At 52.4% G+C, this 27,964-nt stretch overlaps 1 protein-coding gene across 1 annotated transcript in view; it reads right to left on the reverse strand.

The window, feature by feature from the left end:
* Window positions 1-813: 813 nt before the first annotated feature.
* Window positions 814-27,964, reverse strand: part of AR (androgen receptor) — a 39,434-nt gene continuing 12,283 nt past the window's right edge. The window contains 7 exon segments of the mRNA XM_032701858.1: window positions 814-1,046; window positions 1,310-1,467; window positions 1,665-1,795; window positions 2,566-2,710; window positions 4,785-5,072; window positions 10,227-10,343; window positions 20,276-20,427. Coding sequence (XP_032557749.1) covers window positions 891-1,046; window positions 1,310-1,467; window positions 1,665-1,795; window positions 2,566-2,710; window positions 4,785-5,072; window positions 10,227-10,343; window positions 20,276-20,427 — 1,147 coding nt within the window. The 3' untranslated portion in view covers window positions 814-890.

A 27,964-nucleotide genomic window follows, 5' to 3' on the forward strand; every position in this document is an offset into this window, starting at 1 on the left:
AGGGTCTGTGGAGAGCGGCAGCAGCAGAGCAGGCGTGGGGCTGGGCAGGGGCTGCAGGGGCCCAGGGTGGCCAGGCAGGTGGGAGCTCCAAGGGCATCAGGCACTTCTGGAGGTGGGTTTGGCTTTGTCAGGGAGCAGCAGCTGGCAAGGATGGGAACATTGACTGCCGAGCACCGGGGGGCCTGCGGGGCAGACTGAGACCCAGACAGGCTGTAGCACAAACATCCTAGGTGGAAAACAGGAGCCAGCTGCCAGTGGGGGCTTTCCAAGGTCATCTTCCTCGGCAGCCCTTGGCTGCAGCCCATCTGCTCCGTCGCCTGTGTCCCGGCGGCACAGGCGGGTCCCGGGGCCGGGCTGGCCGGACACATCCCACAGCGGCCCCGGGGCCTGGGAACTCCTCGGCCGCAAATTCAACTCATCCCCCAGCTCTGCTCTGCTTCTCTGCTGCAATGTTTGAACTCATCTGCTTCCCAGCGCCATAATGCAACCAAACGTGGAGCTGCAACCTGCTTCACGTCATGTTCTGCGTATAGAAAACACCCCAAACCCACCAACTACTGGCACTTCTCCCACTCTTCTGTGGCCCTGGGCCGCTGGAGTCACGGTGACAAACACAGAGACGAGAGAGCAGGCGGGGTCCTGCTGCTCCGTGCCAGTCCCTGTCCATCACCACAAGCAGCCAGAGCTGGGCAGAGGCCGAGGTCAGGGGTTCAGTTCAGAGGTACCTCAGGAAAATAGAAATCTCAGGAATCCCAGCAGGTCTGTCACTGCCTGTCCCCTCGGCCACCACCGCGGAGGGATTCCCCAAGGCACTGCAGGACAGTAGTGCAGAAACAACAGGCAGGAGATGGCTGGAATGGGGGAGGCAGCTCAGGGGTCCCTATGGAAGATCACTGTGCATGGAAGTAGATAGGCTTGACTTTTCCAGACAGGATCTTGGGAACCTGCACAGAGATGATCTCAGCCATCATTTCCGGGTAGTCCACGCTCACCATGTGTGCCTTGATTAACAGGTCAAATGTAAACTGGTGCAGGTCCTTGGCAATCTGGGGAAGGAAGAGAGGGGGTTAAATGAGTCCCTGTGTAGCGTTTTCACTGGAAAGATACAGAGCAGAGGTTCTACCTTGCCTGGGAAAGGGAGCCTGGATGAGACTATCCAGCACCCTGTCCAACTGCATTTGAACTCTCCCCATGATAGGGCTGCCCTGACCCTGGGGAGGTTGTTCCAGGGAATGATCATTCTCACTGTAAAGTTTCTTTCTTATAGTTTCTTACGTGTATAGATGGACATTTCCCTGTCCTCTCTCACCGGGTGCACGGAGTCCAGGACCTTGGTGAGCTGGTAAAACCGCCGGGAGCAGGAGGTGGGGTTCTTCCTCTTGCAGGCGATGATGCGGTCAAGTTCCTTAATGTAATTCATGCGGAGCTCATCGAACAGCTTCTGGTTCTTCAGGCCATCCACTGGAACTGGGTGGGATGGGAAGGAAACAGTGAGAGGAGCCCAGAGAGCAGGGAACAGGAGAGCAGGAGGAAGGCTGAAGCAGGGAACTTCCCAGCTCCCCCTGGGAGGTGAGAGTCCAGGCACAGGGAAAGCACCAGACACCTCAAGGGTGATGCAGTGGCAGGTACTGGAGTTCTGTGGAGGAAAGGGTGTGGGTACTTACTAACACTGAAGAAAAGGAGAGCCTTCATACAGAGGAACTCCTGGGGCGTGATCTGAAGCCACCCGAACTCCTGGGAGAGGTGCCTCATCCTGACACACTGGCTGTACATCCTGGATTTGTGCATGCGGTACCTGGCAGGGCAAGATGGGCATGGATGGCACCGAGACCAAAGTGCAGCTGTGTGAGGGGGGAGGACACGCTCCTCGACCCAGCAACCCCCTCTCCTGGCCCGTCCCCGCTGCCAAGGGCCCAAGCTCTGTCCCAGCAACGCCGCAGGCAGGACAGGAACATTCTCCAAAATGCCTGTGTGCAACCAACCCTCTTTGGAAACAGATGGAACTGGGGATTTGCAAGGTTCATCTGAGGAGCAACTGCAATGATTCCCCAAACGTGTCTATCCGTGAGGGATCCCAGACCAAGTTGGAGCTCCCAGGGAGGTGTGGGTTTGCCTTGCGCTGTGCTTAGTTATTAGGTTCAGGCTCTTCTACCTCAGTGCCAGCAAACCCTCCCCAGCTCTAAGCTGATGGTACATCAGGGAGAGCCCAGCAGGACCTTATAATACACATTATCTCTGTTTCTGTTCTCTCCAGCTGCCCAACAGAGTTGGAAACTGGAACTCAAACCCTTTAGCAGAAAGAGAGGTCCATACGGAGCAGCTTTTCATCCCACAGCAGCTCCGGCTGCCCTGGTGGGAGTCAGCCCATGGCAAGGCTGGGGGAGCGGGGCAAAGGACCAGGAGAGGCGTCACAGTGCCCTCCCCACTGCTGGAGGTCACCACGGGTGGCTGGAGTAGGGAACAGGACCCGCCACACTGGGCTGGGCAGGTCGAAGCACGAGATGCTCAGTTTGTCACCTGGTCTGACCCAAAGCCTGGCTTAGGCTGGTGTTGTTTCACACTTACTCATTGAAGACCAGGTCTGGAGCAAAGTAAAGCATTCTGGAATTGACGTTGGTGAAGGATCTCCACCCCATAGCAAACACCATGAGGCCCATCCAAGAGTACTGGATTATTGACATCTGGTCATCCACATGCAGGTTGCGAAATCCTAATAAACAATGAGGGAGGGATGTTACGAATTAATGTTGTGTTCCTGCAGTTCCCAGGACTGTTTCCACACAGACTCCAGCTCTCCTGCAGTGCTCCTCTGGGACAAGGTGGTCAGTTCACAGCCCAAGCTCAGCACGTCCCGGGACATGCACACGCCAGCAGTGACACAGCTGCAGGGTCGGCAGCCCAGGGCTGGGACCCTGACTGGGAATCAGGGACAGCCAAGCACAGACCTGCCCCTGGAAGGGGATAAAGGGGACTTTGAACACAAGGAGGGGAGAAAGTCCCATTAGGACTTCACCAAATTTAAGTAGCTGGATTTTAATGTGATGCTCAGAGCCAGCAGGTAACCCCGAGGCCTCACCCCATGGCCACAGACACTCTGGTTTCTGTCCAATACACACTGCATGGATCTAATGACTGTGGAAATGAGCACAGAAACCTCGTCTGCATTGCAAGAGAGACAAAAATAGCAACTAAATTCAAATTTCCTATGCCCAGATGGCAGTTCAGAGTTAAATCCCAGGCATGTTTACACCACCTCCAACACTGCTTTTTTCCAGACACTTGTAAATAGGCAAATATAACTGAGTTTACAGACAATCATACATTTTTTGAATCAAATATTAAAGCAATTTAACATCTCCTGTGTGTAACTACAATCCATTGAGGCAAGGCTCTCTGTGGCTTGGGGAGCTCTCAAAGCCAAACAGCAGGAGAATGAATCTTGCCCAGATGCTGCCCTGGCACAGTGGACACTGGCCCCAGGGGTCAGTGGGGCAGCAGCTGGCACAGCCACACACCAAGGGGTCAGCATCAGGTGCAGTTCAGGAGAGTAAAACCCTTTCTTAATGGGGTGGTTAAGATGGAAAATGTTTTCCAAAGCACTCTTCCTTTCCATCAGCCCCACTGCAGGGCCTCAGCCCCAGGGTGGCTTTGGTGGTGTCTCTGTGTCTGATCTTGATGGCTGGCATAGATAAGCCAAAGAGAAAGCACAATTTGTCCCTGGTTTTACAAGCCAAGTGACTTAAGAATATCAGAAACAGAATGGGCTACTCTGCATTTAAGGGTATTCAGACTACTATCCCCCTGGCATCACCAGTCCAGGGGGATGCTAAACTCCTGGGAACCACAGTTCATCACCAGGGTCTGACATAGAGTGGTAAACTTACTGTGTCTTGGTCTCCTCCTTTGGCTGTGTCACCCTGCACATGAGGAGTGGGGTCCCTCTTTTCTGCAGTGTTCCCTGGAGAGTGAGGCTGGGATGGGGAAGGCATTAGGAACCAGCCCCACACCCCAGTCTCAGAGATGCTCAGAGGTGAACTGGATCCTGCTGTGCCCAGAGTGAGCTCAGCCCTCTGCAATCCCACTCACTCGGTTGCAGGATTACAATGTGGAACAGGCAGTGTGTCACCACCCAGTGACCCTGCACTGACCTGGCTCAGTGAATTCATCTGTCATTGGGATGCTCCATTTACTGCACCTGCTGACTGGCATCTAGAAACTTCCCAGCCTGTAGCACCACTCTAAAGGAATCGTAAATGTATCCCACCAGGCCATCGCACAGGCAACCCAAGTGACTGCCAGGAAAGAGCCCTTTGGGATCCTGCATTGCTCTTCTGCCATATTCCAATTAATTAGCTGGTGGAATTTACCCTTTTCATCACTTCAGGTGGGTCATGGGACAGGGCTAATACTTGTTTAGAGGGGAATTCTGCAGGGCTGGAGGACACAGCCTGGAGCTGGGAGAGGGGGAGGACAGCTGGACTCTGAGCAGCAGCAGCAGCCCCCCCAGGGGCGAGTGCCCCATGACCACCTGGTAGCCCAGGCCAGGGGCTGTCACAAAGCAAAGCACAAGTTCTGATATCCTCCATCACCCCCAGCCCCCCAGACAACCCCCAGTGCTGTGGCTGCTGCCCGGGGAGGGGACACTCACAGTGCCCACGGAGCCCTCCCCCAGGAGCTGTGTGACAGTGGCACACGAGCTGCAGACCTCTCCCTTTGCACCCTGCCAATGCAGATGGGGGCTTTGGATCTGGAAAAGGAGGGGATTTGTTTGTTTTCCTCCTCACCTGGCAGGGCCTTCGCCCATTTGACGACGTAGACCAGCTGCCGCTCCCCAAGCTCGTTCAGGCTGGTCAGCAGGTTGGAGAAGGAGTCTGGCTGGCTGTTGTCGTGGCCAGCACACACCACGCCGGGCTCGATGGCCTCCAGGACGTTGAGGAAGATGGGCTGGCACTCGTAGCCATCGATGCGTGTCATCACCAGCTTGGGAGCTTGCTCCTCCGTGGGGCTGGATGAGCTGCCTGCCTCCACCTCATCCTGTGTCTTCAGGTTACCCAGTTTCTTCAGCTTGCGGGCTGTGGGAAGTACACGGTTTAGTGTGAGACTTAAAAATTAAAAGAAAAAAAAAAAGGTTGAGGCTTCTTGGCTCCACTTATAATTATGAGGAAAGGAAAAGTGATGACCAGTAGCAGCTCCTCCCTTAGTGGACGTTGCCCAAGGAGTGCCCCGGCACTGCAGCCCTCACCTAAGGACAAGGGGACCACACACTGCACGACAAAATCCATTTCCTTGTTAATGTAACATGGAAAAGAACCAGCACCATTTACATCCTCAGCCATGACTGGTCTCCAACTCCCACATAAACACAGAGATCATCCAGGGAAAAGTGAGAAGAGGTGACTGACTCAACTGCTCACAAGAAGATGAACTCAGCACACGATCACGTTCTAGGGAAAAAAGCGATTGCACTTGGATACCCAAGTGGGATTGTTCCATTCCAGGCCAAAGTGAAAGTGGGATGCAACTGAGATAAAAGCCTTCTCTTTGCAACACCTGCTCCCCCATATCCAGGCTCTCCCAGATATCGCACATATATTATGGAAAACACATTTCAGAAGCCAGCAGGCAATTCCAGGGCCTGCAACCATGGGGAGCAGACCTGGGCAGAGGTGGCCTCACTCTGCTTCATGAGCCCCATAAGCAACTGTGCCCACGGCACCATGACAAAGTGTTCCTCCCACACTGCTGGCTCTTAACCACAGCTGCTGGTCTGCCTGCAAGGCACGTCCATGCTCCAGAGGCAATGTCAGAGCCCTTGGAGAGTTTGTGTTCCCCTCACTGATACCTGTGTGACAGTGCTTGGCATAGGTGGGCTGCTACTGCCACCCCTCACCAACTCCAAACCCTCACGAATTAGAGAACAAAAACCCATGACTTCCTTCAAGCAGGGAATACGACATCAAAACAGTTGTCCTCGGGGGGGTTTGGCTCCTTCATTACATGATACTTATCTTGAATTTCCTTTCAGCTGTAATTAGAAAAATAAGCAGCGAGACATAAAAATGTCAAGTCAAAGTGCAGCCCTGTAAATCAACTGCAAACATTGATCTCTAAGCACTGTACTCTAGATGATCTGGTGTATGGGCAATGAAGACAGGCTGCTCTGTAAAAAGGGAGGAGACATGAGTAACACAAATAAAGGAGTGCGAGAGGAAAACAGGGCAGCGTGACAGCCTCCGGCCATCGCCCGCTCGGGTGGCAGGGCCCTGTCTCTCACCCCTCCTGAAGTCACAGCACTGCCCAGGCCACCAGTGACCCATGTCCCCAAGTGCCACATCCACATGGCTGTTAAATCCCCCCAGGATGCCACTGCTGCCCTGGGCAGCTGTGCCAGGGCTGGACAACCCTTTGGGTTTAGAAACAACCAGTGCCCTGGGGCCTGGGTGTGAATGGAGCCAAACCCACAAGTATAAGATACACATATGGTTTGGTTTAAATGTGGGGGTTTTCCTTAAGATTTAATTATCTAGTGCTAAAATATCCTGAGTGAAGTAAGAAGAGGGCAAGGACCAACCGTGCCGGCTCTGAGATTGCAGCCACAAACCAGACCCCTCTGTGCTAGGGTGTGATAACTGCATATTGGGGTTTGGGTATTCCAGGAGCAGCTGTCCCACAGCTCACTGAAATACAGATGCTACTTGGTGAAAAAAAGTTTCAGATGAAAAGACTGGTTTATACTCAGCACCTGTGCCAAACCTCTTTGTGGTGGTAGCTCCCACTCAGCAGCTACCGGGAACAAAAACAGAAATAGAAAAATAGGAATTGAAGACATCTGTAATTTTTTTTCCTAGGATGAGCTAAGCTGGGCAGAACTATACACTGCATTTCTTCAAGCCAAGGTGGGAGGAACCCTATAACAGGGGGTGTTCCTGCTCAGCTGCCACCAGGGACAGGGGACAGCAGCACCCAGGAGCCTCAAGGTGCAGCTGCAGCACAGCACTGCCCCAAACCCCCTGCAGCACCAATGTGAGCTGGCTTGGGGGTCACCGGGCAACTACCGTGTGGATTTGGAAAAAAGCTTAAAGGACACAATTACATGGTGTCACAATAAAATATTCACCAGTGCAAGAACCCCCGGGGAGCACAGTTCGAACAACTGCCCTCCTGGCAGGCATTTCTGAAGCCCTGAGGGAGGAGCACTCTGGGCTCCAGAACCAATTTTTCGTGAATGACAGGACTCAAGCAAGTTCTGGGGACTTGGAAGAAGCTGCTTTTGCACTGACAATAGTGGAGACATCCTGCGCCTGGCAGCACATGCTGAGCTCAGCTGCAGGCAGGACACAGAGGAGCTGAACAGGACTTGACTTATATCCTGTTTTTTGAAGTTTTTATGAACTTCAGTGTGTGGCTTGTCAAAACCTGAACCTGTCAAGCTATCAGTCTTATCTGACACAATAATTTTATTTGATAATTACAACATTGTTGGTGCAGCAGACACGTTTAAGAGATCTGAGTCAATCAGGCCCATGTGAATGAAAAGAACTCAAAGGATATAAAATCAGACAGTATTGCTGAATGATTGCAACCCCCCAGTGACACATCTCAAAGGCAAGTATAAGTGTTGAACATCAGACAGGTTTGTTTTTTACAAGGGTGGCTTACGGCTTTCTGCTAGTAAATGTCTACATTCATCCCCAAACCAGAATTAACCATTTTTCCTCAACCAGTCTGTATAGCAATGCATGGATGGGAAAATAGGGATGAACACAAAGGACTGATCACTGAACAGACAGACCGAGGTCTGCAGATAAGTGTTGACAGATGTTGGCAAACTGCAGGAGCCATGAGAACACTGAAGATTTAACAACACACCTCGGAGTAAGGAGGTAAGGAATGTCACCCAGGTGGCTGTGCAGAAGGCAAAAGGGTTATTGAGTCACAGCCAACAAATATCCACTGCAGGGAGAGAAATTCAATAAAACTCGTTTTTTCAACTGAGCAAACAAGATTGTAATAAAGATCCAATTGCTGGAAATTAAGGGCAGATGATGAAAAAAAGGTACATCCAACACAACACTGATCATAATTAACTACTGCAATGGCTCTGCAAAACTCGTGTCAGATTCCCCCTGGCTGGAATGGCTCACATCAACACCCACCGTGTGTGTGAGATGGGAGCCCTGCTCTGCCCCCAGCAGCTGGACCTGAATTAGGGCTAAACACAACTGTGCCTCAAGCCTGGGCTTTCACAACCTTTCGGCTGTTACCACAGGAGATTTCCAGCCCTACCACCACCAAAATTAATGGAATTTCACGTGTTTGGGAGATTTTGTCCCAAGCCAGGACCCACAGGGTACAGTGGCCAGGCTGGAGATGCCCTGATGTCCTACAGCACGGGCAGCTGCCAGCTCTGGTTGCGGGCACAGGCGCTTGGGGCATCCCACGGGAACAGCCCCCGGCACCTCACACGGGGGCTGGCAGGATCCCTGCAGCACCTGCCCTGGCAGCAGGCACAGGGTGGTGGGTCGGTAGGCACAGCCAGCACACCAGCAGGACCAAGCACACAGAAATTGCATTATCACTGGGGGTTTTTTTCTTTTTTTTTTATTTTGGTGGTTTGGGTTTTTTTCGTCTTTCCCTCTCCACACTGTCATTCAGGAGAGAAGATCCTGTTTAATGGATTCCAGCTTGCAGGTCACAGTGATCTCAAGTAATAATGAAGTGCTTCAAGATGTTGTCATCCTGTGCCAGAGCAGAGCCGGCAGAAGGCATTCGGTGTGTCACCTCCTCCTCCTCCTCCCCCGCCGTGAGAGCCGCAGGGCTGCCAGGCTGTACCCCAACAGCGACGGTAATTAACCAGCGGTTAAAAACAACTGCCTGGAGCCTGGGAGCAATTTCAAATGCTCTGCCTCCACCGTGGGAGACGCTACTGTGGGCAATCACAAGCCTGCATGTTTGTAACAATTGCCTTTATACCGACATCCAAACCAAACGTAAAACAGACCAGGCAGAACAGGTCAGGGTGACCCAAAGAGCTGAAGGAAAAAGAAGGGGGGGTGTGTTCATATTAGCATTAATTTTGTCAGTGTGTCCTGCAGAAGAAGGTTACACTGATGTATGTTTTCTCCTACTTAAGGAAACTTCACCAGGAAAAAGCACTTAAAAATAAGCTAAAAACTGGGGATTAGGACTGCATTACCTTTTGGGACCATTGGGAAGAAACAAAACTAAACCCTCTGCTCGTTGGTGAGCCACAAATCAGAACCACTTCAGTAACAAGTCCTTCAAGACAGCGTTGTGGCAGTCCAGCAGTCCCGGGAGACTCAGCCCATCCCAGCAGTGGGCTCAGGATTTAACCCAAAACACTGGCACATCTGAGCAGCCTGGGCTCCCCACTGCCCACCCAAGCTGTGCTGGAGTTCCTCCCCATAACACTCCTCAATCCAGGGCTTCCCAGCAGGGAGCAGGTCCCTCAATCCCCTTTTCCAGGGTATTTTCTTCCTCACTGTACATCACAGAATCCCAGGATGGTTTGGGTGGAAAGGACCTTAAAGCTCATCTCATTCCACCCCCTGCCACGGGCAGGGACACCTTCCACTATCCCAGGTTGCTCCAAGCCCCGTCCAACCTGGCCTTGGACACTTTCAGGGGTAGGGCAGCTACAGCTTCTCTGGGCACCCTGTGCCAGGGCCTCACTGCCCTCACAGGGAAGGGTTTCATCAAATCAGCTCAATGTGGAGCCACCCACTGTAGTTTCCAGATTTTGCACAGAAAACCTCAGATTTTGGATATGGCCACTCTGTCAGGTTTTGGTAGGGCTACAGGTTTGGGAACAGAGACAAACTGCAACAAGGACCTTCACCAGGAACACAGGCACGGCTTCATCCAGTGAAGGAAAGCACCGGGGCTGTAATTTCACCAAGAAATTGCCCTTTTCTGCTGGGAAAAATCCCATCAAAAGAGGGGAGTGCTCTGCTCTGAGGCTCCAGGAGTGAGAACCAGCTCACTTGGCTGTTTACATTTTTTCAGATTAACAACATTAGAAATCAGAGAAAAGAATGCTTTCTGAAATGCAAACAGAAATTAGTGAAATTCACAGTTCTGGTGTTAGAACCCTGCAAATGCTTCCTGAAGCTCATCGTGCTCCATCAGCCTCATTTTGCAGCCATTTACTGATTGCTCACACACTAAGTGATGTGCAGGGACCCGGGAGGGGACCCTGACCATACCTCCCAGCGTCATCCCGGCCTCGTAGCACTTCCGCAGGCGGCAGGACGGGCAGTTTTTCCTTCGGAACTTGTCGATGGTGCAGTCGTTCCGGCTGGCACACAGGTACTTCTGTTTGCCTAAAACACCAGAGAAACGGAACATGGGTGCTGGGTACTGGTGGGAGAAACGGGCTCGGGCTTTTTTGGTATCACCAGGGGCAGTGGCATGAGGAGAAGAGAGGGAGAGGGATGGGAAGAGGTGGAGAAGAGGAGAAGGAAGAGAAGGAGGAGAAGACCACATCAGTGCTGGTTTCCCAGTGCACTCTCTAGAAAAAAAAATTATGTTGGAAGCCAGTATCTTTTGGGAAAACAGTACAGTTCTGCCTTTGGTGCTGCAGGAGTGGTTCATGGCCAGACGTTGCACAAGCACTGGCTCCCCAAAATGCAGCTGGGTCACTGCTGTTCTACCACACTCCAGCACCCCTGCCCTGCACTGCTGCCCTTCACCCACACACAGCAGAGGCTTTTAGACCAAAATCTCCAAGGAGAAAAGTCCTTGAAGACTGAAAACCCAGGCACGCTGCACAGTGCAGCAAGCAGAGGCAAACAATAATGAGCAATTAAAAAGCACTGAAATATGGAGAGTTGGGTTCTCATTTTTTAAGTGTCATCCATCTATCTATTGCCTGGCTTTTGGTGGTTTTCTCCCAGAACACCAGACCCCACAGTTTGATCTCCTGCCCTGACACTCAACTACAGTTGGCCGAACACAGTTCCCAGACTCACTGTTCAACTACAACTCTGTACAAGCCCTTTTGTGGCTGAATTACTTTTTGTGCCACCCATCAATACCAGTTGGGTCTGTTGGCTGCAGGTTACAGACACGGGGGTTGGGGAGCTGCTGCTCTACAGGTGAGTCTGATGCCACCCCATCCCCTGGGCTGCCCCCACAGCCAGCCAGGAGGGAACTGGGACCAGTGACTCCCTGCAAGGGGGACCTTGCACAGCCGCGGGTTTTGGGGGCTTGCAGAAAATTCGGAAGTTACTTATTGTCGGACTAACCCGCACCTCAGACTCACCCTCCTTTCACTCAGAGAGCAGCCCATGCAGATCCAGACCACAGCTTTTTTGTTCACTGCCCCATTTGCTAGACAAGCCACAAATGAACTGTTCTTCCTGACTCATCACTTGTTTCCTTGTCAAGTATAAACACATTTACTGGATCAGGATTTATCTGATGTTCTTCAGATCATTCCAAACTAAACCAGGCTCAGCCCATAAAAGACAGGTGCAGCTCACAGACCCATGGGCAATCCACATGGGAAACCAGCCCGTGGCCTTTATTATCATCATCCTGCAAGGGTTTGCTTTTTGTATTCCTATAGGAAGAGCCCTTTGGAGTCATCAGAAATCTGCTAACAGGACGAGGCTGAATTCAACTCCTTAATGTATGAGCTTTGACAAGAGATGCACCAATTTTGGTGCACAGATTTAATAATCCCCACCTCCCTCACACACCTCCACCACTGCTGCCCTCACTGGCACTGCCTGTGGCTTTCCCAGCGCCCTCCCGGGTCCCTCCACTCCTGCCCGGCAGGACCAGCCACTCTGCCAGCACAGACCCCCCGTGCAGGGGCACAGCGAAGCCCCCGCGGGGCTCAGCACCGACCTGTCCTCTCTCAGCACCCAAGGGCTGCACAAACACCCTTTGTTCAACCTTCTCAGAGCCATCCCCTTCAGAGCGGATCATCAGCCGCCCCCACACCCCAGGGCATTACCTGCACTACCTGACATTCCTAAACCCTTTAACTCTGTCCTCAGAGCAGCTCTTCTCACCCCCTCCCCAGCTCATTTTCCATGTGAAGGACACCCAGGGAAACCTCAATGACACCTGAATGCAAAGGAGCACAAGCACCATCTTCCCTTTCAGCAGTTCATTGAGGAGGATGAGTAATAAACAACTTCAGCTGAAATTGGGTTACCTGGAGTTATTTTTGTGCCGGGGGCACTGAGCACTAGGCCACATTCCCTCCCCTCAACCTCTTCAGGTGCTCACATCAATCAGGAATGGGCACCCTACTTTCTGAAGTATGGAGAGCAGGAATGAGATTTGACTCCTGCCCTATGACAACAGTGCCTGTTGCTGGAATGCTCCAGAGCTCATCGAGCCACCACCAGTACAACAGGCTGAGCTCCAGCCCAGCCCACGGGGCCACCCCAGTGCCTGGCCGAGGCTGTATGGCTGCAGCGACCAGTGCTGCCCCAGGAGCACCCACATGCCCCCCCAGCTCTCCCCTCAGCTCCTGTTCCAGCCCTGTCTCACCTCCCTAGTCTAAACTACAGCATTTTTTGCAACAATAATAGCTCAAAATCTTCCCAAAGGTCAGGCCTCTCCTGTGAAGGGCCTGAGCAGGTGGCACCACTACTGCCTGAGCCTCCAGGGACACTCCAAGGTCAGGCACAGTTCACCCTGAATTCCCCTGTCCAGAAGCAGCGCCCACCAGCCCCAGCCCCTTCCTCATCCCTGGGATTTGAGCTGCATCCCAACACATGGGCTTCTCCCCCACTCTGCTCTGTCCCCCTAGGCACCCACAGGAGGGGAGCAGGGGGACGGATGAGATCTGGGAGTGGGGTCCAAGCTTTGCTCAGTGAGGCAGCCGTGCTGTTCCCCATCAGCTCCTCAGCAGCATTTGCCAGCCCTGGTACTGCTGGGAAGGGACATGGAGAGGGAGCCTCTCCCACCAGCCAGGAGCAGGTGGGTGCCCCAGTGCCCAGGTGACAAACTGAGGAGTCTGCAGGATGGCCGTGCCTCGGCATGGGCTGGGAGCAGCACAGGCTGTGAGCTGCAGACAACAATTCTCCCCACAGTCATGGTACAGGGACATTACTGGGTGGCCAGGGCAGCTTCCTGGTTCATGGAGGCTCTTTGGGGCAGGAGCCCATTCCCTGTTGCCTGAGCCTGCACAAGTGAGCCTGTTTGCTTTATGCTGTTCACCAGTAACAAAAAGGGAAACAAAAAGCCATGGCAGGTCATGGGGCTGCTGCTGCTCCCTGTGAGGATGAGCTGCTCACCTCACCCACATCATCCTAATTCCTGGGGGTGCAGAGACTCCCCTCCTAACCACTAGGGAAGGAGTCAGCATCTGTAAAAGCCCAGAGAACTGGGAAGGGTGGCTGGGACATAGATGGGTTCCTTCTGTATGAAGTAACTTCTCGCACACCTGTTTCTAATTTCAGGGTAATTCACTCTCCTCATTTCAGAACAACTGGAGACATTTGCAATCAGCTGTTCTTTATTTGAAGACAAACGCGCCGGTTTTCCTTCTCTGAAGTTTAACTCTGAAAAGACTTTTTCACCTCCTTTTCTTCCCTGCAAACAACGTCTGCATTGTGTCACTGCAATGCAGAGGGTCTTGTTTTGCAAACCTGTACATACAGGTCCAAACCTTACATCCATTCTCTGGTGTTCTCCACTCTTTGCAAGGCCCATCTCCCAGCACTGGCAAGGTGTCTGCCCAGAGACCACAGCCCAGCTGAGGACACTGCAGATGTCACCCTGAGAAGTCCCTGCTCCTCCCCTGCAGCCCAGGTCCTGTTTGACACGTACACAGGTGAGGAGCAAAGTCACAAAGGCACCCAGCATCCTCTGCCCTCCCAGACCAGCACAGGCACCACAGGAGAGCCTCTGTTCCTCCGATGCCCTTGCAGTCTGTGGCACCCCCACCAGGAACACGCTGCTGTGCCACTGCCCCCCTCGCTGGGAACAGCCCGTGCCACCACCTCAGGCCCATCCTGTGCCATCTCACCCCAGGCAGGAAGATTCTTGCGCCACCTCCAAGCCCCTCCCACCCATCCCCTGGGACCGCAGTGCACAGCCAGAGCCAAGGGGAAGAGGCACTTTCCAGCCTGGACTAAAAATAGTGATTTATGGAGGAGAGTTGCTCAATTCAGAGGAATTATCTTACTAACAGCCTGCAGGAGTTATCTAACTAACAGCCTGTTGCCACACGACCTGTTTTGCCCAGAATAACTTTTTCTTCTAGACAGCAAAGTAATCTGTGCAAACATCTGGAGCAAGATTTATGACTGTAAATGTGAAAACCCAGTAAATGTCTTTTGGAAGAGAGATATAAAACCCAGTAAATGCTTTTTGGAAGAGGGAGATCCTCGTATTTCAGGGCATAAACAGAATTCTAAGAGCTGGGGGATAAGGCCAAGCTTTCTGTGAATGCGAATCCCCCAGGGCCTCGTGTTACCACTGAAGTTCCAGTGCTCTCCTGGGAAACCTCTGGTCCTTGGGCCGACACCAGCAGGGCCATGCCCAGAGCTGAGCCCATGGGTTTGAGCACCACTTCCCAGAGGATGCTCCCATTAACAACCCAAGAGGGCTCAGCCACGAGGCTCCTGGGAGGCAGCACTGAGGCACTGCTGATGAACTCCCTTTGCAAAGTCGTTTTCTGAATAGTCCCCTGTATTTACCAGATGGCTACAGAGAACACGGGGAAAGCATCCAGAGCTTCCCCAGCTCTGTTCATCCCACTTTCTGCTCTCCCCATGGATTTTTAAGGCACATAACACCAAAACAGTCATGAGAAACACACCACTGAAGCAGGAGCATCGTGGTGCTGCAGCACCACCAAATCTGCAGAGCTGACTTGTTTGCATGTCAGATCAGCCCAAGAGGAAGGAGAAAGCATTTTGAAACGTGGCAAGGGACTTTGCAAACATTCACTTTAACTTGATGTCATCTTGAAATCTGGCAAGATACTGCTGAGTTGGCCCAGTGACATCTCTCTGGTGCTAGGCTAATCCTCAGCAGGTCAGGACATAGAACACTAATCCATATGGAGACTGATGGAGGCAATCAGAGCAGCCTGCACAGCAGCCTGGCTGGGTGCCCACTAAGAAAATTGCCAAATACTGTGTTATTTTTTTCATTCAGCTCTCTACTATTTAAAGGCAGCCCCATCAGGAACACACTCCAAGGCATCCCAGTCCTGCACTGCCAGGAATGTTGTGCAGAGGCAGTTCTGGGATGGCTCAGGTAGCCACCAGATCTCAGCAACCTCAGAGGGGTGTGGAAGGTCTGCCACTCTCCAAGGGTGGATGCAGGGACAAGTACAGGACGGGGACAGGAAGCCCTGGGCTGCTAATTGAAACAGAAGCTGTTGTGTTCGAAGCATTTTTCTGCTTCAGGGGTAAGGGTGGCATCACGAGGACTGAACTCTGATGTCTTCAACCCACCAGCCAGCCTAACCATGCTGAGAGGTGCCTTGTCTACTCCTGCCTACTTGTGTCAAGAAAAACGGCATCTGTGCTGAGATGAGTGAGCTTTTTGTTCACCCAACGAGGAGGAGGAGCCCTCTTTGTGGGCAGCAGAGGAGCAGCAGCCCAGCTGGCCGGGCAGCCAGCCCCAGCCCTCTGGACCCTCCAGACCCTCTGTGCCAGGACCCCCAGGTGGGTGACAGCAAGGAAGAGCCCAGCTCTGGGCTTGGTCACAAAAGAAGGGCAGGGGCAATCTGCAGGGTGTGCTTCAGTGCTGTCCTAGACACAGCCTGGACATCTTGGGAGAGTCCATGAATCAAGAGAGCCGGCAGAACGAGATCAGAACAACCCTGCCTTTTCTGTTACCTCTTCCAGCATCTTTTTGGATGAATCAGTTGAACCTGAGATTCTGAAAACCCTCAAATCTATCAACCATTTCATCAAATCAGGGGTAAGAAAGCACTGCTCCTGCTGCAAACCCCTCAGTGTGTCCAAAGGGAAGAATCAGCCTCACAACTTTGTCTCTAAAATCTTTACCCTTTCTCTCCACCAGCGCATTTCCATAAGACCTCCTTAAATTTTGGGTCTTTTGACCACGGGATGACCTACTCAACACCAGGTCTCCTGACACCTGACAGGATGCACCTTTCTCAGAGGGGAAAAAGAGCACAGGAGCCAGCAGGGCTCATTGACAGAGCTTTAAACTGGCTTGGAAGGGGGAAAGGGACAAAACCAGGCTCAGCAGTGATGAGCGACAGGATGGTGCCAAAGCTTGAGAAAATCAGCATTCATGGGATCCCTCAATCTGCCTCAAGAGGTATTGGCTACAATGCACCACACCTGAAATGTTTCTACACCACTGCAGCAGCATGAGGAACAGACAAGAGGAGCTCAGCAGCACGAGGAACAGACAGAGCTTTGGCCCAGTCCCAGAGATTTGACAACACTGGCATAAGCGAATCCTGGCAGGAAGAGCCCTGTGACTGGAGTGCCCTGTTGGATGGTTACAGGCTCTTCAGGAGGGATGGGCAGGGCAGAAGAGGCAGAGGGTGGCACTGTATGTAATGGAAGGGTTAGAATGTGTGGAGCTCACAGTTGGCAGTGGCACAGTTGGGAGCCTCTGGGTAAGAATCAAGGGGCAAACAAACAATGCCGAGGTCACCGTGGGAGTCTGGTACAGACCTCCCAGCCAGGATGAATTATTCTTTGAGGAACTAAGGGACACTTCCAAATCAACTGCCCTTGTCCTAAGGGGGACTTCAACTTGCCATAAATTAACTGGGAGCATCTCACAGTGGTACAACCCGGTCCAGAAGATTCCTAAAAAACCTGGATGACAACTTTATGGAACAGCTCCTAAGGGAGCTGACTCAGAGAAGTGCCCTCCTGGATCTGCTGCCTGTCAACAGACAGGATCTCCTGAGAGAAGTGGAGGTTGGGGCCGTCTTGGCCGCAGTGAGCATGAAGTGATCGAGTTTAAAATCTCTGTTGACAGAAAGAAAAGTGCCAGCAAAACCTCAACTCTGGACATGAGGAGAGCAGAATTCAGGCTTCTCAGGGAATTAGTAAGAAAGGTTCCCTGGGAAAGTGTTTTTGCAGGTGCTGGAGTCCATCACTGCCAGCCACGTTTTAAACATCACCACCTCAGGGCACAGGAGCAGCAATTCCCAAAGCAAGCAGGCGAGGCAGAAGGCTGGCTTGGCTGAACAGGGATCTTCTCTCAGAGATAAGGCAAAAAAGGAAGTTGTGTGCCCAGGGGAAGCAAGGTCAAGTGACATGGGAAGAATACAGAGAAGCTGCTTGCCACTACAGGGAGAAAGTCTGTGTGGCCAAAGCTCAACTGGATTTGAAGCTGCCAGAAATGTGGGGGACAATAAAAAGAATTTTTTCAAATATATTAATGGCAATAGGCAATATCATCACCTTTCCAGGATGAGGATGGTCACCTCCCACACAGGGACAGAGACAAGGCAGACGTGTTTAACGCTTTCTTTGCCTTTGTCTTCAACACGGATGATGGAGCAAGGGGGTTTCAGTGCCCTGAGCTGCAGGACCATGACTGTGAGAATGATCAACTCCCAGTCGAGTCTGAAATTGTGCAGGATCTGCTGCTCCAGCTGGATGCCTACAAATCTCTGGGGCCTGATGGGATTCATCACAGAATCCTCATATAGCGCTGATGTCATCACAAAATCTCTCTCAAAGATTTTTGAGTGGTCTTGGGAATCCAGGGAGGTCCCAGCTGACTGGAAGCTGAAGAACATTGTTCCAGTTTTCAAGAAGGGCAAGAAGGAGGACCCTGGAAACTCCAGGCCTGTCAGTCTCACTTCAGTGCCTGGTAAAGTTATGGAGATTATTCCAGGAGGTGTTGAAAAACACCTGAAAGACAACACAGTAATTGGTCACAGCCACCACAGCTTCATAAGAGGAAAGTCCTGCTTATCAGACCTGATTTCCTTCTATGACAAGGTGACCTGCCTGGCTGATCAAGGGAAGCCAGCTGATGGGATCTTTTTGGATTTCAGTAAAACTTTCGATACTGTGTCCCCCAGGATCCTTCTGGACAAACTGTGATTAAATATGCCCGAATTCCTGCCAGATAAGTTCAGTATTATGTTAGGAGAATATAATAAAAGAGAAACAATGTGTCCAGCTATTTCCCTCCCCTCCAAGGTGCTGTTTGTGCTGCTCCCAGCCCCCTGCTGCTCCCTCCATCAGCAGCTGCAGTTTGACACCAGCACCAGGAAGGTAACAGGTCCCACACCAGGAAAGTAACAGATTTCTTTTCTCATGGGGAAATGTTCTGATCTGTTGTTGTAAAGCCTCCAGGGGTGACCCAAGGTTTCCAGAGATGCATTTTATGGACTTTAAACCACGAGAATGCACTGAAATATCAGCTTTGAATACTGCTCCTCAGCTTTGAGAAGGAACGATGTGGCTGGACAGTCATCAGGCAAGAGTTAGGACAAAAACCTGGCCCTGCCTTGCATTCAATACCTGTAATGGAGCCTGATTTATTGTCTTTCTCCCCAAAAAAAGACTATCCACGTACCTCAGGGTAACATAAGATGAAAGCTTACACTCCAGCAGGTGCCTCTGCCCCTCCCTGCACACACACATGGCTCCAGGCCAAAGAGCTGTTGCCTGATTCCATCATGGCCAAACACTTTTAACCCTCTGCCATACTGCAAGGTTGAAGAACCAGGAAGAGGCATAAATACCATTTAAATTAATGATATAACACAATCAGGAAAGGGAACAACCCCACAGCACATGCCTGTGGAGCAGTGTGAGCAGCCCAGGCTGCCCCTCTGCCCCGTGGGCACCTCCAGCTCCTGTCACCCACAGGACAGAGCCCACCCAGTGCCAGGGGACTGCAGCTCCAACACCGAGCCACAGACAGTTTGTCTGACTGAGAGCCAAGACTCCACTTACTATAAATCAACAACAACTTGCTGACTTAAACAAGTATCTGTTATTTACTCTGGTTGCATAAGCCAAGCCACTTGGCCTGACACAGACTGATGTGCAGCAGAGACAGATCTGCAAATGATTTACTTGGGAGAAATACGCCAAATTTATTAACTATTATTTGACCACCCTTTCTGGCAACAGGACACTGATGTCCCCTGTGGCACAGCTCCCATTCTTCCCTAAACCAGCACTGGCAAGTTGGCTCCTGGCACACTCCAAACCCAGGCAGGATAATGATAACTGATCTGGAAGCATCACTGACAACAGCAGGTGAGCACCCCCAGAGTGGGACCTCTGCTCAGAGGGGAGAGGGTGGGCACACGGGGAGGTGCCAGTGAGACAGAAGCTCTGTCTCCATCACTGCTGCCAGCCAAGGACCACGGGGCCTCCCTCTCCCAGGGACACCACGGCTGGTGACACTGCTGCCAACAGCACACACCATGGAAATTGTGTTAGCACCAAGGAAGTGGTGCTTGTGCTGGTTCATCACTCCTGAAAACAAGCCCAATGAGTGATTACAGGCACGTTGCATTGCTGGACAGTTAATCTTCCACAACAGAGACTCTCACTGCTGCCAAGGAACCACAACTCTGAACTGCAGGCAGAAACCAGACGTTGCTGAGCCACAGCCCAAGGAAACAGCTGGGCTTGGTCCTTCTGCACGCTCTTTCCCGAGGAGAGATGGTGCAAAGGCCTTGCTGTTGAGAGGAAACATTTGGACTCACACATAGTGCTGGAGAGCCTGGAACTACAGAGCTGGACACGAAGGAGGAGTTGCTCTCTCAGGGGCTGGGGAGAAGGATCATGGACCCCGAGGTCAGAGCACAGCTCCTCAAGGACAGACAGTTGTGCTGTTTTGCAGGCATTGACAGAAGTGACCCTCTGAAAGGGATGCAGGAGAGGAAAAGCCTTCCCCAGATTTGGAGTTGTGGGTCTGAGATCGCAGGTGGGCTGATGGGAGCTTAAAGAACTCCAGAGAGTCAAGAGGAGAAGCAGGAACTGACTGCTCTGGGGACTCACTAGGTCATTTCAGATAATCATGGAATCACAGAAGGGTTTGGGTTGGAAGGGACATTAAAGACCACCTTGTTCCACAACCCTGCCATGAGAAGCGACACCTTCCACTACACCAAGTTGCTCAATGCCACTGAAAAGAATAGTGTTTTGGCAAACTGGTTTGGCTACCTTTTGAGGGCAATCTGTAATGTGGAATGACAAACACAGGACAAAGAAATCAATTTATCCTGGATTTTTCTCCTTTCCTGGTTTAAGAGGTCTTAGAACCCCACCACATGCTGTGGCAGTGACCTTCCTCCTCTCTGCCCCATTACCTTCAGCCGCCCGTTTGAAGAAGACTTTGCAGCTCCCACACGTGAGGGCTCCGTAATGGCACCCGGACGCTTCATCTCCACAGATCAGGCAGGTCTTCTGAGGTGGGAAGTAATAGTCAATGGGCAGGACGTGGTCACGGCCAGTCTCCAACCTGTAGCATAAAACAGAGAGAATAAGGGAAGGGTCAGCAAACGTGGCCAAGACAAGCTACAGGGAGCCTTGGAGAACCCTCGTGGCAAACCCAAAACTGAGGGGATGAACAAGCCAAGCACTGAGCAGCAAGCAAGTGAGCAAGGACTGAGCCAAACTGGGCTCTGACCATGCAGAGACCGTGCCAGGTGCCCCTCCTGACACTGCCCCAGGTGCAGTGTGTGACAATGTGTGGCAAAGTGACAGCACAGCCTAGAGAGAGAAGCGACTGAGACGGGCTGTTGCAGTGCCCATGGAATTCTGGCTTCAGTAAGGAAGCTCGTACACCAAACAAGGCAGATTGCAGTGCTGCCAGCTGCCTAATGCCACATGAACCACCCAGCTGAGACTTCCCGAGAGCCCACCCCCCTCCCCAAACAGCCCTCATGCTTTCCCCACCCACACGCCCACATCCTCCCCTCTAGGCTGGCACCCTCCTGCTGACCCCCTCCCCACCCTGATCTGATCTCTTTGATCAAATCCATGGAGAAGCTGCTTTTCCAGAGGACATGGCAGCAGCAGAGGGGCTTATCCAAACCAGGAGTCAGCATGCCCAGGCAGTCTGGGGAGCAGGAGCACATTGAGTTATTTGCTAAAACTTGCTTTTTCTCCAACCACTGGATGAGGCAATTAGCTTCTAACAGTCTGCAGGTCACTGCAACTTTTGAGTAAAAATTAGATCCCTTTTGGTTTCTGGCGTTGTTTGTTGCTTTCAGGTGGGTTCTGAGAAATCAGATTGCATCAACAGTGAATGTAACAAAGATGGGACTTCTTGGAAAAAACCTTTATACCCAGAAAAGCCCCACTTGGGCCCACAGTAAACCCCAAACCCACTGAAAACAGATTTTTCCTTAGATATTCTAATTCTGATAACAAGAGCTGCTTTATTAGTTCAGATTATCCATCCCCTCCTGTTCTGCTTCCTGAAAGACATAAATTAAACTGAGGAGAGAGAGGTTTTAAATGGTTTTCATATGAGCTGGGATGCTCAACTCCAGCCCAAGACCAGGCTATTTCCAGAGGACCAGTGCAGTGTGTCTGTCACAGCGGGCAGGGCTCTTTGCCAAAGGACAGCTCTTTTCCAAGCCCTGGACAGCTCATCTCCAAGCCCCTCACACTTTGGGATTAAAGCACAACAGGGGACAGCCACTGGTGATCTCAGTCTGCAGGGTCACCTTGCTCTGACCTCGCTGCCTGTCTGTCCCCCCGCAGTGCTGCTCCCTCCTTTCCCTCCCTGGGAGCTGTGCAGACCCCACCTCAGTTGCAGGTCAGCAACTGGAGCAGCAATTTCACCCTCAGTGCTTAAGGCAGAAACCTTTTGAGTGATTTCTCATCTCTTTGCCAGCAACAATCAGAAACTTGTCTGTAGATGCTGCTCAACCACCATTTCCCAACCATCTCCATTTCCAAGACTTTTCTTGAATTACTGATTAAATGAAGACACAATTGGCTGCACTGTGACTGCCACAGTCTAGTCCTGATGCAAGCAACGTCTCCCTGTCTCAGGCTCCCTGGCACACTGCCCATCCTCCTGGCATGATCCCACCACCCCATCCCAGGGCACCCCCGCACCCTCCCACGCCGCCACCCTGTGCCACGGAGCCCTGGCACTCAGTGTGAGGGGCTGTTGGGGAGCAGACCCTACTGAGGAATACCAGCAGCACATAAGAAAGCTTGGCTAAAAATGTCTTATTTCCCCAGCATGTATTAGATTCCCACAGAACCAGACCTTTCTGCTAAAGACTCAACACCTCTCTTTTCCCCGCTGTGCACTCAGAAATCTGACAGTGCATATTTCCCTGTTTCCATAAGGCTTTCATGCTCTCTTCCCCATGCTCAGCACTGTGTGTGCCACAAGCAGCAGGGCTTCTCACAGCAGCTGTCCTGACGACAGACACAGGACCCCCCAGAACACCCTGGGGTTTTTGAGGATTAATTATCTAAAACTGAAAGCAGGTTCAAAATTGAGTGGCTTCTGAAACAGGTTTTAAAGAGCTGTTTCTGCACAGAAGAGTTGTGCAAGTACAGATACACCTTCCAGCAGGTGTGTATGGAGTGTGCCCCTCGCGTGTGCCCGTGCCAGGGATGGGGCTGGGCAGGGCTCCCCACACTCCCTCTGTGCTCAGCCACCCTCGCCCCCGTTGCTGCCGAGGGATGGAGCCTGCAGGGCGCTGGCAGGCATGGAAGGTGGTTCTGGGCCATGGGACAGGCTCCTGTGGGTAAGGCTCCTGCCCGTGGGGTGTGGGCAGTCCGATCGGGGCAGGAGATGGTGTTCTGGCAGGCGGGGAGCGGCTCGGCCACGGGCCCTGCAGCACCAACACGAGTCCCAGCTGCCTCCCACACCTTCCCCACTGGCAGACACTGCCCAGAGCTGAACGACCTGCCCAGGGACATCCTCGATTTTAAAATGATGCCAATTTGCCTTTTCTTTTTTATTTTTAGAGAGAGAATTGCAAGAAAAACATAATTTAAAATGTGGGCAACTCAGAGTGAGCTGTGCTAATGGTTGCCTTAACGATCCAGTTTCCAGTTTCCAAGAGACATTTCCAGGGCGTTGAGAATGTGCAGGTAATAAATAACACTGCAATGAGCCAAACAGATGCCTGGGGAGGTTTCAGGGGCAGGCAGCACTCTGGGCAGAGCCTCAGGTGCCCCCTGTCCCAGGGTGCCAGCCCCTTGCCCCTGCGTAGGGCACACGAGTGACAGGAGGGTAGCTCAGCAGCTGGCTTGCCACATTTCCTCCAGGTGGAAATATGTACCCTGTGGGTCCCTGCTGGCTGCACCCACCCCCCAGAGCCGCAGGAGTGCTGAGGTGGAACCAAAACAAGCCCCGAGAGCGTTGCGGGGGACTCTGCAGTGGTCCGATGCACGGCGATGCCAGCCCGGGCAGGGCGATAGCGGCCGGCACAGACACAACTGGGCCGCTGACAGCGGGCGGCGATGCCAGGCCTGGCACACGGCCCAAGGCCAAGGTCAGGGCTCTCCCAAAGGAGCTCGGCGGCTTTCGTGGCGGGAAAAAACAACCTCGGTATCTCTCTTACAGCTGTAGGAAGAGCTTTACTGTTGTTTGAGAAAGCTTCTGTAAGGAAATGGAGAGTTTACTGAGCTCCTGCCACGTGCAAATGTTTCTGGGAGTAGAAACGATCATTTTGCAATGCAAACATGTGTTTGTCATTAGTTAAATTTCACCAAGCAGCCACATTTCACAACACATCCAGAAAGCCAAGAGCGAGCACAGGTAAGAGAGGAGCCAACCACTTCTGACCCACAAAGGACGTTTCCGTCTCAGCAACAGCCAGAACAGGGCACAACTGTCCCCCTGCCTGCGACTTCCCACCCCTAAGCCAGATCAGGACAAAGTGATGGCAGCTGCCATGCACCCTGGTACAGGAACCCTGGAGTAGTGCATGCTGGTCCCACACCTTTCCCTCCAGGGAAAGGGGTAAGGGGTTTGCATCTTCATCACACTCTGTCCAAAACCTGCCTGTCCATCATGCTCAGGAGGACACTGAGCCCAGAACTGAGCCAGCACTCACACGTGAACTCAGGTGACACAGAACCCTCTCCAGTCATTTCAACCGCTGTCAATTCTGAGACACTCTAATGTTGCCAGGAAGAAGTGCTGCCTTTAAAAAGGCATTGCCTGTGCATGACATCCTCAAATGCAGTATTAAAACTAACTAGCTTTCCCTCCTGTCTGGCCAAAGGTCTGTGACTCACACCGAGGGGCCAGACCCATGCCCAGCAAAGGGCACAACTGCTCACTTTGGGCACATCCTCATGTCCCATTGCACTGTCATTTGGCTGCCACTGGCTCCAGCCAGTGTTGAGCTGAGCCTGTGCCTGCAGCCACCACACCACGCTCACCCACATAACAAGGCCTGCAGGGAAACTTTAAAGCATCTCATCTGTTAAAATGCTGTGAGCAATTCAATCTATGCAGCCGTGGACCCTGATTTTATTTCCTTTCTTCTAAATAGCATTGAGTGTGTTTCCAATCTGCCCGTGCCTTGTTTTCATGTGTGATGGCTGGCAGCAGAGGCACAAGAGCATCTGAGAGCAGAGAAGAGCACAGTGTGAGCCACAGGCCTGGTAAACACACATGAGAACTCGATCATCACCAGATTTAATAAAATAAATATTAGCAGATGACAACAGATTTTTCAAACATCCCAGCAATGGGGGCTGGCTGAAGGAAAATGCTTTGGAGAAGGAGAAGGTCCTTCCACCAACAGCTCTCAGGAACAGGCTGGGCTCTCCAGTCTTGGCACTGCCTTCCAGCCTCGGGGGGTTCAAATACACTATTTATTTTGACAGTTTATTTTTCACACGGCGGATCCCCACTGCAGCTGAAGCCTCCCCACCCCAGTCCCTGGCTCTTTTCCCTCCTGTTCTCCTCTGTTGTGCACGAAGGCTGCTCCAGCCTGCTGCTGCATGGAGCCAGCCACTGTTTGTCCTGCTCTCAGGAGACAGCCCCAACCTGCCAACCTGACTGGCCAAGGCACTGCAGGCCCACTGATGGGATGGATGGCAGAGCCACAGCATAACCCAGACCTCTGGGGAGGCTCCTCATTCAACAGCAATCCTGGGCTCTCACCTTTCAGTCATCCCTAAGGAAGAATCAGAAAAGGAGGTTATAAAGGTGAAAGGTGGCAAGTTTGTACACCTGGAATGCAAAGCCAGGGCAAAGCCACCCTGCAGCCTCTGCACCTCACCAGTGGCTGTGGCAGAGGTGCTGCCTGCATTGGGGTACAGCTGAGACCAAGACTTCTGCCTCAAAACCTGAGCTCCAGCCAGGAGCTCAGGGAGTAGCTTAAATAAATCAGCTCAGAGAAGAGCTGATTTCCCCAGATGGAGCAGGTACCTACAAAAAGAGACAGCACAAGTGCATCGCAAGGTCACTTCAGATGGGAACTCACCTGATTACAAAGCACGAAGGGGACAAAAAGGAAATGAGAAGCAGCACAGGCAGGCTGCAGCCTTGAGGAGCACCAGTGCCCTACACTGTATCCTCCTGGTGACTGCAGAGGCACCTGGAGTCACCAAGGACAGGACCTTGGTGTCCTTGGTACCCAGAGAGCCCTACTTAGTTCCCAAGGAGACAGTCTGTCCTGACTGATATTTATGCAGTTAGTTTAATCCACATCATAAACTTCCATTCTCAAATCCATCTCCTCTGCTGACAAAAAGAAAATGTGCCTGTAAAGGAAATCACAAATAATGAGATACTTGATCCATATATCTCATGCTCCAAGAGATATGGCCATGATTCCAGACAGGGTACAGGCTTACAGCTCCCAGGAAATTGTCCAGGGTACCGTGGGCTTGTAATGCCATGTACCAACTTCTGTGCCTGTAGGAGGAATTCTACCTTTCCCTCTCTCAAAATAAAGCACAGTGATGCTTATGAAACCCTCTAGAAGAGGGAATGATGCTTATGAAACACTCTGGAACAGGGGATGCAAGTTCTTGGTGGCTTTTCCTATGGTCAGTGTGCTGGGCAGATTTCCAGAGGAACAGAACACTGGACCGGTGTCCAGCCACGAGGCACAGCACCTTGGGTGAACCAGTCATGTGGCCTTGAGGCATTTCCACAAACCACTCAGCCAATCAACGAGGCACCACCGTGTCCCAGACTGAACCCAGCAGCTGCCGGAGGGTGGGACGATGGGGCACGGATGGCACGGGCAGGACGGGGACTGATGTCAGTGCCTCATGCAGACTCCCTTCTCAGCTCTGCTCCCCAACCCAAGTGCACCTTCTAGGTAGCAGGACGAGCACTGCAGCCGCATTCACCAGCCTTCCAACACGGAAAGGACCCCTGGGCCCACGTCCCGCTGGGGGCCATCGGCACAGCACTCCCCGTCACCTCCAGCCCGTGGGCAGCACATCCAGACAGCCAACCCTCAAGCACCTCACCCCCGAGCCCCCACCGGGATCACCTCGGGGCACGCTGGATCTTCCCAAGAGCCAGGTTGGCCCCTGCAGCCATCCCTCCACAGGGACCAGGGCACTGCACCTCTGCCACGCCCCGGAGGAGGACTCTACTGGGACAGGGTGTCCCCGTGGTCCCCCAGCTAACCACAGCATGTGGTACAGTGCTGCCGAGAGAAACCCAAGGTGAAATAATTCCAGTGTCACACAGAACTCCAAAGGTATTTGGAATTTAACTTGGCAACAAGGATCAGGTGGTGCTGGTAGTCGGAGGTCAGTGGTCAGCTCCCACCTGGGCTGCTGAGGGATGCCAGGATTCATTCCCAGACATGGATATTTAAAACAAAATATTTTCCCCGCTTCTTTGGCATTATTGCTACAGAAACCAGTGCTACAAATTCTGCATTTTCATTTCTCCACTGGATGAAGCATGAGGCAAAACCAGTCAGATGGTAACAAGGGCGGGACCCAGCGTGGAAACACGAGGAGACCACAAATACCACGGATTTGGCACCTGCCCGGGGAGGCACACGGCATGAGCCAGCACTCTCCCCCTGGCACAGAGCCCTGGGGATGGACAGGCATGAGAGGAAGAAGCAGAACCTCCCATCTCGGGGAGCAGCCCCCGCTCCCACCCCTCTCACAGGAGGGATGCCAGGGCTCACTGCGGTGGCTCTGCACTGCTGGTCCCAGAACTTACCAGCAGAATTGGGTTATTTTTAGGCATATTTACACCAAGACCAAACCTTTTCAGAGACACAACTGCAGAGGCATAAAAATCCTTTTCCTTAGTATGTCTGGAAATGGATATAAGCTCTATCTGCAGAATTTCCCTTCAGCTCTGCTGGCAAAGCATTGGGTTTCTGAAGGAGACTTTACAACTTGTGCAACACTATCATGTTCCTGCATTCTCCAAGCGGATCGTGCTGTGAGTCATCCCAGACAGCATAAACACACTAATTATAACCAAGGTTTCACCTACTTAGTGCCAGGTCTCCCTGGCACTCTTAGCACCGATCTCAGCAACACAGGCAACACAGAGGCAAATTCCTCAGCAACCCATGGCCACCAGCTCACATCCATCGGGTCCTCCTGCTCCATGGCCTGGCCTTCCCAGCGTGCCCAAAGCTCACAGCTGCCCACACCTGTCAGCTGCAGCAGGACTGGGGCAGGAGTGGAACAGGGCTGGGGCAGGAGTGGTGCAAGACTGGCCCCTCAGCAAGGCCTGGATGGATGGATGGATGGAGGGAGGGATGGATGGATGGAGGGATGGATGGATGGATGGATGGATGGATGGATGGATGGAGGGAGGGAGGAAGGGAGGGATGGATGGATGGATGGAGGGAGGGAGGGAGGGAGGGAGGGAGGGATGGATGGATGGATGGATGGATGGATGGATGGATGGATGGATGGACAGCCAGCTATGCTGGTATCAACCCCAGTGGCACACACCCCCAACCTGAGGCATCCCAGCCCAGCATAGACTGGGAAACAGAACTTTGATGCCAGTTTGCTCTTTCAGTGACACCAGGCAGGGACAGCCAGATCTGTCATTTTGGGGGCTG

Source organism: Chiroxiphia lanceolata, chromosome 14, assembly GCF_009829145.1.
Source record: "Chiroxiphia lanceolata isolate bChiLan1 chromosome 14, bChiLan1.pri, whole genome shotgun sequence".
In the NCBI taxonomy this organism is placed as follows: domain Eukaryota; kingdom Metazoa; phylum Chordata; class Aves; order Passeriformes; family Pipridae; genus Chiroxiphia; species Chiroxiphia lanceolata.